General features: G+C 54.2%; 1 protein-coding gene across 1 annotated transcript in view; it reads left to right on the top strand.

The window, feature by feature from the left end:
* Positions 1–8,035: 8,035 nt before the first annotated feature.
* PITPNA (phosphatidylinositol transfer protein alpha) overlaps positions 8,036–14,037 on the top strand; it is a 44,882-nt gene continuing 38,880 nt past the window's right edge. The window contains exons 1-2 of the mRNA XM_004058223.4: positions 8,036–8,306; positions 12,236–12,266. Coding sequence (XP_004058271.1) covers positions 8,287–8,306; positions 12,236–12,266 — 51 coding nt within the window. The 5' untranslated portion in view covers positions 8,036–8,286. The remainder of the gene's footprint in view (positions 8,307–12,235; positions 12,267–14,037) is intronic.

Below are 14,037 nucleotides of genomic sequence, written 5' to 3'. Positions count from 1 at the left end.
TGGGTGAGGACAGAGCTCCTGAAGGCCACTGAAGGAGGTGCAGCACACTCCACCTGGGTGGCCTTCCGCAGCTCAGCCCTCTTCCTGCCAGCACGAAGCCTCTGCCTGTGCTCCTTAAGTTAGCCATCCTCACCCACTCCGGGCAGCTCTGAGACTGAGCCAGGGCCACTAGCAGCACCCAGACCTCGACCCTTCTCAGACCGAGGCTCCACCACCCCAGGCCGAGGAGGCAAGGAGGGAAGACCAAAGGCTAGAGGACTGTCTTGGTGGCCCTGGGCGAGTCTTGAACTTTGGCGCCATCATCTGCAAAAGGGAGGAAGGAATGCCTGCGTGGTGCAGCTACGTGGATACGCAGTGAAGACCCACATGGTGGGAAGCCTGGCACTTAACAATGGTAGCATCGTTTTCAGTGCCCAGGAAGAAGGCAGCTGGGACAGGGAAGGGGCCACCACCCCACACCCAAGCCCGTACAACAGGAGAGCCACTTTCAGCAGCTCTGAGCAGAACAGACTTGTGGCCAAGTCAAGAAAGTAAGGTCTGGGCCCAGCGCGGTGGCTCACGCCTGTAATCCCAGTGCTTTGGGAGGCCGAAGGGGGGGCGGGTGGATCACTTAAGGTCAGGGGTTTGAGATCAGCCTGACCAACATGGTGAAACCTCAACTCTACTAAAAATACAAAAAATAGGGCTGGGCGCAGTGGCTCACGCCTGTAATCCCAGCACTTTGGGAGGCTGAGGCGGGCGGATCACAAGGTCAGGAGATCGAGACCAACCTGGCTAACACAGTGAAACCCCATCTCTACTAAAAATACGAAAAAAAAAAAAATTAGCCGGGCGTGGTGGCGGGTACCTGTAGTCCCAGCTATTTGGGAGGCTGAGGCAGGAGAATGGCATGAACCCGGGAGGTGGAGCTTGCAGTGAGCCGAGATCGTGCCACTGCACTCCAGCCTGGGCGACAGAGCAAGACTCCGTCTCAAGGAAAAAAAAAAAAAAAAGTAAGTTCTGTATCTGCTGACCCCACCCTTCTCCGAAGCCCTCTCCGAGCAAAGCCTTAAGAAACTCTTCTCTCGTTCACTTTTCTTTTGTGGCTTTCACGTTTTGGTAAGACTTGGCCAAATAGCTGCTCGAGATAATCAGTCACTGGTGGACAGGTTTCTGCTGAGTGAGGTTTCTGCTGAGTGGGGCGACTCAAGGCACGGTCACGTAGGCGGCACCTGTACGCTGCATCCTCATACAACTGCGTGACCATGCCTCTGACTGTGTGCGTGTGTGTTTATCTACGTATGAGATGCATCCGGGCATGTCAGGGTGTGTACATGTTCGGAAGACTGTGTAGATTTCTTGTGTGCCACTCTCTGAATGGAGGAGAGGGGAAGCGTCTTACCTCGCTGAATCCCTTTCCATTGCTGGAAAGAACACCTGGGCAGGAGCGGCCCCAAGACCCCGCCCAGGCCCTCGGAAGGGAGCCTGAAGGGTTAATCCGTACCCTGTATTAACCAGGGTCAACCCAGCAGCTGACCCGCCTCTTCACTGCTCCTTTGCCGTTTCTAGCACCTGGCTTACTTCCTGGAACACAGTGAGCACTCAATAAATGTATGCTGAGAATGACTGCGAGCGGCTTCCTCCTTGGCTCCTGTGTCTCTTTCTCCCTAGATCACACATTTCTCGCCTCTTGTCTGGTGCCCAGGTTCCCTGTCCCTTGACTGGGATGCGTTCCTGACCCCCACCCCTGCCAGGCTGCATTTGCTGGTTGATCTGCACTGCCATTTGAAGGAGTGTGGGAGGGCAGAGCAACAGGCCTTTTGGGTGGGAAGACCAAGGCTGCTGGTGAATTCTGCTTATAAAGGAAGCCCCCTTGGATCACCTGAAGTCAGGAGTTCGAGACTAGCCTGACCAACACGGTGAAACCCTGTCTCTACTAAAAATACAAAAAGTAGCCAGGCGTAGTGGCGAGCATTTCCAGCACTTTGGGAGGCCGAGGCGGGCAGATCATGAGGTCAGGAGATCGAGACCATCCTGGCTAACATGGTGAAACCCTGTCTCTACTAAAAATACAAAAAATGTCCAGGTGCGGTGGCTCACGCCTGTAATCCCAGCACTTTGGAAGGCCGAGGCGGGCAGATCACGAGGTCAGGAGATCAAGACCATCCTGGGTAACACGGTGAAACCCCGTCTCTACTAAAAATACAAAAAATTAGCCAGGCGTGGTGGTGGGCGCCTGTAGTCCCAGCTACTCGGGAGGCTGAGGCAGGAGAATGGCATGAACCCGGGAGGCAGAGCTTGCAGTGAGCGGAGATTATACCACTGCACTCCAGCCTGGGTGACAGAGTGAGACTCCGTCTCAAAAAAAAAAAAGAAAAAAAACATTCTTTGAAGGCTGGCGCATGCTCTGCTTTGGTCCCCACTCTACCCCTGTGCCTAGAATTGTGCCTGGCATGGAATAGCTGCTCAATAAATATTTGGGGGACGAAGTTTAAAAAGAGAGAGAGACAGAAATACCACAGAAAATAAGCTAAAATAGACTAAGAGGCTGGGAGAAGAGCAGAGCGGAAGGTGGAAACAGTGGAATACAGTCTCCCCAGGACACCCAGAGATGGGTTACAGGGCTGGCTATAACTGACGCAGTACCAAGGGCCAACCAGCCAGGGGAAACCATGCTGAGAACTAGAACCGTGAGATCCACAGACACAATGATGAAAGAGTGGCCGGGTGCCGTGGCTCATGCCTGTAATCCCGGCACTTTGGGAGACTGAGGCAGGTGGATTGCTGGAGCGTAGGAGTTGGAGACCAGCCTGGCCAACATGGTGAAACCCCATCTTTACTAAAAGGGCAAAAAATTACCCAGGCGTGGTGGCGGGCACCTGTAATCCCAGTTACTCGGGAGGCTGAGGCAGGAGAATTGCTTGAACCTGGAAGGCAGAGTTTGCAGTGGGCTGAGATGGCACCATTGCACTCCAGCCCGGGCAACAAGAGTGAAACTCCATCTCAAAAAAAAAAAGAGAAAAAAACAAAACAAAACAAAAAGACGAAGGAGTGAGAGAGAGAAATAGACTGTGATAGAACACAGCAGACACAGGGGAAAGGAGATAGCCGCAAAGAGACAATGAAACACGGGGTCTTGTGGTTCACATCTATAATCCCAGCAATTCGGGAGGCCCAGCCAGGAGGATCGTTTGAGCCCAGGAGTTTGAAACCAGCCTGGGCAACATCATGAGAGCTTGTCTCTAAAAAAAAAAAAAAAAAAAAAAAAAAAAATTGGCCAGGCGCGGTGGCTCACGCCTGTAATCCCAGCACTTTGGGAGGCCGAGGCGAGCAGATCACGAGGTCAGAAGATCAAGACCATCCTGGCCAACATGGTGAAACCCCGTCTCTACTAAAAATACAAAAATTAGCCGGGCGTGGTGGCGGGGGCCTGTAATCCCAGCTACTCGGGAGGCTGAAGCAGGAGAATCGCTTGAGCCCCGAGAGATGGAGCTTGCAGTGAGCCGAGATCATGCCACTGCACTCCAGCCTGAGCGACAGAGCAACACTCTGTCTCAAAAAAGAGAAAAACAAAACAAAACAAGGGCTGGGCGCGGTGGCTTACACCTGTAATCCCAGCACTTTGGGAGGCCGAGGCAGGTGGATCATGAGGTCAGGAGATCGAGACCATCCTGGCCAACACGGTGAAATCCCGTCTCTACTAAAAACGCAAAAATTAGCCAGGCGCGGTGGCACGCGCCTGTAATCCCAGCTACTCGGGTGGCTGAGGCAGGAGAATCGCTTGAACAAGGGAGTCGGAGCTTGCAGTGAGCCGAGATTGCCACTGCACTCGAGCCTGGTGACACAGCAAGACTCCGTCTCAAAAAATAATAATAATAAAAAAAAAAAACAAAGACTGAGACCACAGGAAGTGGGAGAGAGGGGAAGGGAAAGGCCCAAAGAGGAGAGACAGGAAGCGAGGTAAAGGCGAGGCAGAAATGCAGAGAGCCCAGAGAAGTGAGACGACAGTCATAAAGGGAGACAGAGATGTGAAGGGAGGGACAGAGAACAGAGAGAGAATGAGACAGGGAGACAGAGGTCCAGAGAGAGACAGCCTGGGAGAGCCAGAGAGACACAAGTGAGAGACAGAGAGATACGAAAGGGACAGGAGAAACAGGAAGAGAGAGGGAGCTTGAGAAACCGAGAGAGGACAGACAGAGGGAGCAAGGCAAAGAGAGAGAGATCCATGGAAAGCTGCTTGTTTCTTTCCTCTGTTAAGCCTGGAGCATGCAGAAATGCAGAAGTAGGTTTTTTTGTTTTGTTTTGTTTTGTTTTTGATACAGAGTCTTGCTCTATCTCGGCTCACTGCAACCTCTGCCTCACAGGTTCAAATGATTCTTCTGCCTTAGCCTCCCGAGGAGCTGGGACTACTGGCGCACACCTCCACGCCTGGCTAATTTGTGTATTTTTAGTAGAAATGGGGTTTCACCATGTTGGCCAGGCTGGTCTCGAACTCCTGATCTCAGGTGATCCACGCACCTCGGCCTCCCAAAGTGCTGGGATTACAGGTGTGCGGCACCGTGACCAGCCTAGAGGTAGTTTTGAGGGGCAGGGGTGTCCATCCCTCCTTGTTCACAACACCCTTTTCCCAATAATAATAATAATAATAATAATAAGGAAATATGCCACTCACTGCAGAAAGCTGCTTTATGTCCATTGCCTCATCCAAGGAGGCTCAGCAGCCCCATGACGCAGGTACCGGCATGTTCCCTATTTCCCAAGTGAAGAAACTGAGATACAGAGAGGTTAAGTCACTTGCACAAGGTCACAGAGGTAGGAAGTGGAGGCCTGGGATTCCAAGGCAGCGGAAGTCTGTCTCCTAGGTGGGGCTGTTGGCTCACAGTGTGGCACGGCTGGAGAGTGGTGTGACCCCTGCCTCTAACCCCTATGGACACCTGCAGCAAACTTGCTATTGGAAAAGATGTAAAAAACATAACTCAAAATAAAATGTGAAAAAAAAAATACGTGGACCTTGCCTTGGATACTGAACTTCTCTAAAGGAAACTATAGCATTTTTTAGATTAGCAGGGAAATTAGAATATGAACTGGGGATGAGATAGCATCAGGAAATCATTATTAGTTTTGTTAAGTATGACAATGGCATTACGCATTTGTAAGAAATGTGCATATTTCTAGAATGTGCACTGTAACCTGGAGGGGTGAGATGACATGATGTCCAAGGTCGGCTTTTTTTAAATTTTAATTTAAATTTAATTTAATTTTATTATTATACTTAAGTTCTAGGGTACATGTGCACAACGTGCAGGTTTGTTACGTATGTATACATGTGCCATGTTGGTGTGCTGCACCCATTAACTAGTCATTTACATTAGGTATATCTCCTAATGCTATCCCTCCCCCTCCCCCCGTCCCACAACAGGCCCCGGTGTGTGATGTTCCCCTTCCTGTGTCCAAGTGTTCTCATTGTTCAATTCCCACCTATGAATGAGAACATGCAGTGTTTGGTTTTCTGTCCTTGCTATAGTTTGCTGAGAATGATGGTTTCCAGCTTCATCCATGTCCTTACAAAGGATATTAACTCATCCTTTTTTATGGCTGCATAGTATTCCATGGTGTATATGTGCCACATTATCTGAGACTTTTTTTTTTTTTTGAGACAGAGTCTAACTCTCGCCAGGCTGGAGCGCAGTGACACGATCTTGGCTCGCTGCAACCTCTGCCTCCTGAATTCAAGTGATCCTCCTGCCTCAGCCTCCCGAGTAGCTCGGACTACAGGCGCGTGCCAACACACCCAGCTAATTTTTGTATTTTTAGTAGAGACAGGGTTTCACCATTTCGGCCAGGATGGTCTTGATCTCTTGACCTGGTGATCTGCCCGCCTCAGCCTCCCAAAGTGGTAGGATTATAGGCGTGAGCCACCGCGCCTGGCTGTGCCACATTTTCTTTATCCAGTCTGTCATTGATGGGCATTTGGGTTGGTTCCAAGTCTTTGCTATTGTGAATAGTGGTCGGCTTGTTTTTTTGAGACAGAATCTTGCTCTGTCACCCAGGCTGGAGTGCGGTGGCATGATCTCGGCTCACTGCAACCTCTGCCTCCAGGGCTCAAGCGATTCTCCTACCTCAGCCTCCCGAGTAACTGAGACGACAGGCACATGCCACCACGCTGAGCTAATTTTTGTTTTAGTAGAGATGGGGTTTTACCATGTTGGCCAGGCTGGTCTCGAACTCCTGGCCTCAAGTGATTCGCCCGCCCCAGCCTCCCAAAGTGCTGGGAATCCAGGTGTGAGGCACTCAGCCCGGCCCCCACTCTAGGATCTGATAAGTGAGCGCAGTGCTCAGGGCAGTCGCGGGGCGCCAGTCACATCCTGATAGCAACACGGCCAGCTGCTCCACCCTCCCTTCCCAAGTCCCTGTCTTAGGCAGCCCACTCACCATCTCCCCTGGATGCCCCTCTAGCGTCCTGCGCTGAGTGTGAGTCCAGCACTGGAGTCATTACCTGCCCCCATGCCAGCCTGTCTTGCCTGTGTTCTCAGAGAAGACAGTACCGTCCACCCCGGCTCCCAGGCCAGAGACCTCGCTGGTTTTCTCTCCTCCTCTCAGCCAATGAGTCAACAAGTCTCACGGAGTTTACCTTCTGAGTTGCTCCTGAATCCATCCCTTCCTTTTCTTCCCTCCCACTGTCCTAGTCCACCTGCACCTGGACATCTGCAGCAGCCTCCTCGCCGGTCTCCCTGCCTGCGCTCTGGCATTCCATCCCCTCTGTCCACCCAACCACCAGAGTGAGCCTTCGCCCAGGACACCCGCTCATGTCACTGCTCAGAGCCCTTACATGCCCTCCCATCGCCCTTAGGGTGGACTCCAAATACCTTATCATCGCTCACCAGGAACCCTCCCCTATTGAGCTGCTCAGCCCTGAAACGTTCTGTTCCACTCACTTGTCAGTTCTCCAAATGCACCATGCTCTCCCTCTTGCCTCCAGCCTTTGCATTCACTCTGCCTGCTATGCTCTTCTCCGAAGCCCTCTGCAGATCTGAGAATCTCTTCCTCCAGGAAGCCTTCCCTGACTACATCCCTGACGCTCAATTAGGTGCCCCTCCGTGTAATGCCGCTAAGCCTGTGTCTCATTTCTCACAGCCCTTTTCATTCTTTTTTTTTTTTTTGATGCAGAGTCTCGCTCTGTCGCCCCAGCTGGAGTGCAATGGTGCGATCTCGGCTCACTGCAACCTCCGCCTCCCGGGTTCAAGCGATTCTCCTGCCTCATCCTCCCGAGCAGCTGGGACTACCACCACCACGTCCACCACCACGCCCGGCTAATTTTTGTACTTTTAGTAGAGATGGGGTTTCGCCATCTGGTCTGGAACTCCTGACCTCAGGTGATGCGCCCGCCTGAGTGCTGCATTACATGCATGATGTGCCTGGGATTACTGCCAGGAGCCACCGCGCCCGGCCTCACAGCCCTTTTCTTTTCTTTTCTTTTCTTTTTTTTTGAGACGAAGTTTCACTCTTGTCCCCCAGGCTGGAGTGCAATGGCGCGATCGCGATCTCAGCTCACTGCAACCTCTGCCTCCTGGTACAAGCGATTCTCCCGCCTCAGCCTCCCGTGTAGCTGGGATTACAGGTGCGTGCCTCCAGGCCCAGCTAATTTTTGTGTTTTTAGTAGAGACGGGGTTTCATCATGTTGGCCAGGCTGGTCTCGAACTCCTGACCTCAGGTGATCCGCCCGCCTCGGCCTCCCAAGGTGCTAGGATTACAGGCATGGGCCACCGCGCGCGGCTATTAATATTTTTTGAAACAACCTTTTCCTGGGTCTCAATTCCCTCAACCGGGGAGGCCCCCCAGCCAGCACCCGCGTGCATCCGTGGCGGTTCACACCGAGGACGGTGACGGACACCCTAGAGTCTGCTCCGCCTTCTGCCGGGTCTGGCCCTAGCCGCGGGGCCCCACCTCGGAACCGACGGCGCCGCCGCGGCCCATTTAAGGACGGGAGGGCGGGCCTGGGAAGGCGCGGCCCCGCGTGACGTCAGCGCGCACCGAGGCGTGTGACGCTCTGGTTGCCGCAGAGACGCCCCGCCCCCGCGCGGCGCTGCGGAACCGGAGCTCCGGGCGGCGTCGGCAGCGGCGCGAGAGGCGACGAGACCGGGGCGGCAGGAGCCGGCGCGGCGACCGCGGCGAGGGCGGCGGGGACGGAGCAGAGCACGACGAAGACGCACAGGCAGCCGGGCCGGGCCGGGCCACGGGGAGAGCGGCCGGCGGGCAGCGGGCGGGAGGCCGGGCGGGCCGCGGGCAGCCACCGAGCCGCGAAGCGACATGGTGCTGCTCAAGGAGTAGTGAGTGTCCGGCGGCCGTGCGGAAGCGGGGAGGAGGGAGGGTGGGGACGGCCGCCGGGGCGACGGCGCGGCGAGGGACGCAGGGCCCGGATGGACGGAGGGGCAGCGGGGACGGAGGGTGCCTGAGGCGGGCCCAGCGGGGATGGAGGGGATCCGGGGCGGGCGGCACCTGAGGCGGGGCCCACGGGGCACGGAGGGGCGGCCGGGGCGTGGAGGGGCAACCGGGGCATGGAGGGGCGGCTGGGGCGTGGAGGGGCGGTCGGGGCGTGGAGGGGCAGCCGGGGCGTTCGGCATCTGAGCCGGGGCCCACGGGGCATGGACGGGCGGCCGGCGCATGGAGGGGCCCACGGGCACGGAGGGACAACCCGGGCGGACGGCTCCTCAGGCGCCCCAGGGGCCTCGGAGGCCCAAGTGGACCCGAGGAGAGGCCGGGGACAGCGAGGGCGAGGCCAGGCCCGAGACGGGGTCAGGGCAGGGAGAGCTGGCCCGGGACTGGGGGAGGCCGAGGGGACGCCGAGCGCTGGGAGTGCTGTGGGGTCGCCCTGCGCGGGCCGAGGGCGCGGGCTCAGCCGGGACTGCAGGCGGCGCTGAGAGGCCCCGCGGCGGGCCGAGGAAGAGGCGCACCGGGGCAGGCAGGGCCTCCCGTCGGTGGGGAATGGTGGAGGGCCGAACAGTCCACACGGAGAGCCGGGTGGATGGGTCAGAGGCTCCGGGATGGAGTTGGGATGGGGATGGGGAGGAGTGGCCGCCTTAGGCATCGGGTGAGGGGTGGTGGTAAGTGGACACAGGAGGAGGACTAGGAAGTCAGGGCCTGGCTCGGGAGACAGGGGAAGGGTCTGAGGACATGCAGAGGGGGCTGAGATGCGGGCCGGAGTGACCATGGTGCTCCAGCAGCAGGTGCGGAAGAGGAGGCTTTTGGAACAAGCTTGGGATGACTGCTTGGGACGTGGGGAGACTTGGGCGAGGAGGCCAGAAAATGTTGGGTAGGGTCCGAAGTGGAGAAGGCCGGGAAGTTACCGGGGTCGAGGCTGGTCCGGAAAGAGAGTATGTTGGGATGAGTATACCTGTTGTTGGAGATGGGGGAGACCAGGGCAGGGCCAGCTTGTTTCTAGGGGATTCTCAGTCTTGGTGCAAAGAGATGGGGAAATTCTTTGAGGAATTGAGGGGTCCATGAAGCCGTGAACTGAGGAGAGATGGTGGAAGGGGTGGGGAGCTCTTGAGTAGTGAAGAGGGGTGCGTGGGAAACTGGTGACTTCTGGAAGGAGTTGCAGGATGACGGGTTTGCTCCTGAAATCCAGGGGACTTGGGGACAGGTGGAGATGTTTGGTGTGCTAAATCTTTCAAGTACAAGATGAGCCATCGTTGAAGCTCAGGGTTCCAAGTAAGCATCACAGGACATTTTTCTCCCCAAAGAGGGGAGATAGGATGGGTATGTGTGTGTGTGTGTGTGCGTGTGTGTGCGTGTGTGCACAGAATTTACAGTGAAACTGCTTTCCTGGAGGGAGGGCCAGAAGCCCCAGGAGTTGGTCTAACAGAGAGCAACTTGTGAGGCGCTGTCGGCAGCCAGGCAGGTGTGCAGAGGGCTCTTGCCACTTTGTCAGCGATGGCACTTTGACCATCCCCACCAGGCTGGCTCCTTGGAGGTGCTTAGGACATTTAGGACATAGAGTGGAGTTTGGGTAACAGAGGGAGCCGAGACCCACATGTCATCCCAGCTAAACACCTCATCTGAAGAGCATTATTTTGAGGCCTCATCCCCTCTGTTTCTTGACATCCAGTCTGATGTTAATTCAGCCAGGGCTCGGAGCTTTTCGTGGTGAGGAAGAAGAACTTTAGGATGCCAACAGGAGAACGTGGTGCACTTTGGATTTTAATCTTCAGTGTCCAGACTGACAGGCTTTTCCCATCCTTCTGATTCTTTTTCCTGTTCCCAAATGAACCCTAGAATCTGTAGAAATCTGTGGTTTTGAAATGAAGGTCAGGCAGGGAAAGGAAGGGACCTTCAGAGGAGATCTGAGTGAGGTTTGAAGAGAGGCACTCCTTCCCCGTCTTTGTTCTCCTCCCCTTGAAGCCTGCGAGGGAAAAGTCCAAGGTGCCGGCGATGCAGGGCCTGCCTGGTATCTGCGTTTCCTTCCTGCCCGACTTGTGCCCTGTGTGTGCATCCCTGGGCGGGGGACGGGGGAGGAGCAGGGGCATCCGAGACATTGGCTGTGGCCGCAGCGCTGCAGCCCTGGAAGGGGTGCGAGTGAAGGTCACATTAGAGTGAGTGCCGCTCCAGGCCCAGCCCGGCAGTTCCTCTGTGGCCCTGTCCTTTGGAATTGTACCCAATTGCTGCCGAAGTGGTTTTGTTCCTAAAGAGCAAGGGGGCACCGTCAGAGTGTGCAGCCGTCAACGTCAGCAGCCTCAGCGCATCCCGTCAGGAATTGGCCCATGGCATTCTCTTTTGGGGTGAGACTTGGTTCCCACCCAGCGTCTGCAGGTTGCCCCTGTTGATTTTTCCAACACTTCCTCTGACAGGATTCTGTTTAATTTGATTTCTGCAAAATCTTGGATGTGATTTTGACTGCTGCTCTTGAAGATAAAAGGCTTATTGTTTTCTAGGAAGTTTCTTCTGAGGGTGCAGAAATTCTGGCCTCCAAGTTGGGAGTATTTTTCTGCACCACTGGCTTTCCGTAATGGGAGGGGAGGCTCAGTGGCAGCATGCAATAAACTGGAGGATTTATGTTGTTTGAGTTGCTCTGGAGGAAGGGAGTTGTTAGCAGGCGGTAAAGACTTGGAGCCCATTTTGTTTTTCCTGCTACTTTCCTGCTTGGTGTCTTGCCTTTGAGGTGATGTTTTCCTCAGACCCCTCTGTGTCCTTCTTGCTTCCTGGGGGACCTATGTGGAACAAGAAAATAGCTGTTTACTAGCCTGGAGCAAGGAGCCTGAGTGGTGAGCCGGCTGCATAAGGAAGGCACAGCAGCTCACGCTTCCCTAATGCTTCACTAAACATGCAAGACACAAAAGGACCCAGAGGGCTCCAGCAAGGGTCTGGGGACCGAACGTCTAAGCTTGGAAACTGGCTGGACTTGCATGGGTAAAACCAAGAGTTTTTGTCTTAGCTCTCCCGCCTCACAGCTTTGAACTGGGGGTGGCTCTTGGTCTGCATTTCAAATGCACGGCACCCAGAGAGGTGCTGCTAGCCCTGGCACCTCTGTGGGGTTCTGACCCTGGCGGAGACTTTGCCGGCCACGGCTTCTTCATCAGGTTGCTGGTGGCATCTCCAGCAATTGGTGGTCATTGAGTTGGAGAAGAAGAAAAGAAAATGATAAATTGGGATTCCTTTGGACAGCTCCTGGAGGTTAGGACATAAGTTGAATGCCCTCTTGGTGGCTTTGTGGTAGCAGCTTGGATTGTAATATCCAGCCCCGAGCAGAGGTGCCTGGTGTGTGTTCTTAGGGTGATTAAGGCTTCAAGGGGCTTGGTCCCTTCCTGGCCCTTCCCCTGGAGGGCTGTTGTTGGGAGGTTGGGGCCACAGAAATTTAAGTCCCCGGGGCCTCTTGTTTGGGTCTGAATCCTCACCATGATAGGTCCTCCTGTTAACCTGTCTTACTAGACTCACTGGCAAGTCTTGTTGGGGGGGACGACTCATTGGCAAGTTTGGGTGAAGTTTATCGTCCATATGTCCAGTTCCGAATGTGAGGTAGAGGCCTGGGAAGTAGCTGGCGGGAGGATAGGTTTGGACTGAATCACAGGGTTCTAACTGGGATGCCTCTAAGGTACAGAGGGTCCTGTCCTCAGAGCACTCAAAGGGCCATTCTCTGTGGGGTTTTCCTCACCGAATTTAGTGTCTTACACAATAGAATGCTGCTGTTTTAGGATGATGCTTTAAAGAGCCTTGAGCAGATTGCACAGCCTAAAGTTGATACTCTCTTTTCCCTTTCTTATAGTCGAGTAATCCTGCCTGTGTCTGTAGATGAGGTAAGTCCTTTTACTTTCGGGTCCATAGTTGTGTGTAACTGTTTGTGACCATTGGCTAAGCTGGGCTCTGAGTGGTTATCCTGTTTATATAGTTTTCTTATTTGTTCTAACATAAATATTTCAACGTGAATTTCGTGGTGCCACTTTCAGTTGAAAAATGGCACTTACTTTGTATATCTGGGTAACTGTGTGCAACCTGCCCCAAGCTGTTGGTATGCTGGATGAGTAGAGATTAAACCAGCCCCTTTTATCTGCTGGGGCTGTGCATGTTTGGGGACCCTTTTTTTTTTTTTTTTTTTTTTTTTTTTTTTTTTTTTTTGAGACAGAGTCTCGCTCAATTTCCCAGGCTGGAGTGCAGTGGTGCGATCTCCGCTCACTGCAACCTCTGCCTCCTGGGTTCAAGCTATTCTCCTGCCTCAGCCTCCCAAGTAGCTGGGATTACAGGTGTGTGCCACCACACCCGGCTAATTTTTGTATTTTTAGTAGAGATGGGCTTTCACCATGTTGGCCAGGCTGGTCTCAAACTCCCGACCTCAAGTGATCCGCCCGCCTCAGCCTCCCAAAGTGCTGGGATTACAGGCGTGAGCCACCACACCCGGCCAGGGACACATTATTGATGGGATCAAGTGTGTGCATTTCTGGGACGTCCATGACTCGGCTGGCAAGTGTGCATGGCTCTTTCTGGTTGTGCAACAAACCAGCAGGGCAGGAAATCTCTTGAGGCCCTCCCTAGCCACGATAGGTGACTGCTGGAAAGACCAAGACACAGAACCCTCCTTTTATGAAGGGCAGGGAATAACACATAGGCTTGGTTTGTCCTCTGTCCTTTTATGGTTCCTGGGTCTGACATCCTTGTATGTGGGGATCTGGCAGCAGGATTTGCTGTAAGAAGGTTCATAGGCCGTGCTGACTCAGAGTCAGTCTCTTGGACAACGGAAAACTGTCACGGAACCTCCCTTGTCTCACTCTTTCTCTGAACTTCTTCCACTCTCCTCTCCTGGCGCAGCCTTGTTCTTTGCTTCCTTCTGAATTCACAGCCCCACCCTGCCCCAGCTTCCAGTTAAACCCGAGTTTGGGTGAGGTTCATCAGCCGGTATGGTGCCTCCAGTCGTTGGGCTCCGTCTCTCTTTCCTGCAGTGTCAGCATGAAGGTCCTGTGATAACTTCCACTCTGTTCCCGATATGAACTGCACCTTTGAAAAACGAAATCAGGCCAGCAGAGCCTGCAGCACATTTAGTTGAGACAGACATCCAGGCTTGTTGGCCCCCGAGAGGGGTGGGCAGACACTGGCCCTTGAGAGGACTGCCTTCAGGGGTGGGCTACATATCTGATAAGAGCTGTGGGGACCTGGGGAGGGGGCCAGAGGTGGGCCTTGACCGTGATCTTGGGGTTCTGGGAAGGGCAGAAAAGAGAAACGAGACTGGGGAACCTGGGAACCAGGGAGAATGAGGGCATGGCTGGGTAGGTGGCTCTAATCCCTGTAGGCACTGGGGATGTACCTGGGGCCTGAGAACCAGGTGCCTGGGCTGACAGGTGTTGGCTTGGAAGGGTCTTGTTAACCCACCTGCTTTGGCCATGCTGTCTTTATTTTTTTTATTTTATAATATTTATTTTAAATAGTGGAGATAGCATCTCACTCTGTTGTCCAGGCTGGTCTTGCCTCAAGTAGTCCTCCTGCCTCAGCCTCCCAGAGTGCTGGGATTACAGATGTCAACCACTTCACCCAGCCTGTGCTGTCTTTATTGAAAATAGCAAGCGATGATTTTCCAAA

The sequence above is a fragment of the Gorilla gorilla genome, chromosome 19 (assembly GCF_029281585.2).
Source record: "Gorilla gorilla gorilla isolate KB3781 chromosome 19, NHGRI_mGorGor1-v2.1_pri, whole genome shotgun sequence".
In the NCBI taxonomy this organism is placed as follows: Eukaryota; Metazoa; Chordata; class Mammalia; order Primates; family Hominidae; genus Gorilla; species Gorilla gorilla.
Note: the sequence above shows the minus strand (reverse complement) of the source record. Positions and strands in the feature narration are given on the sequence as shown.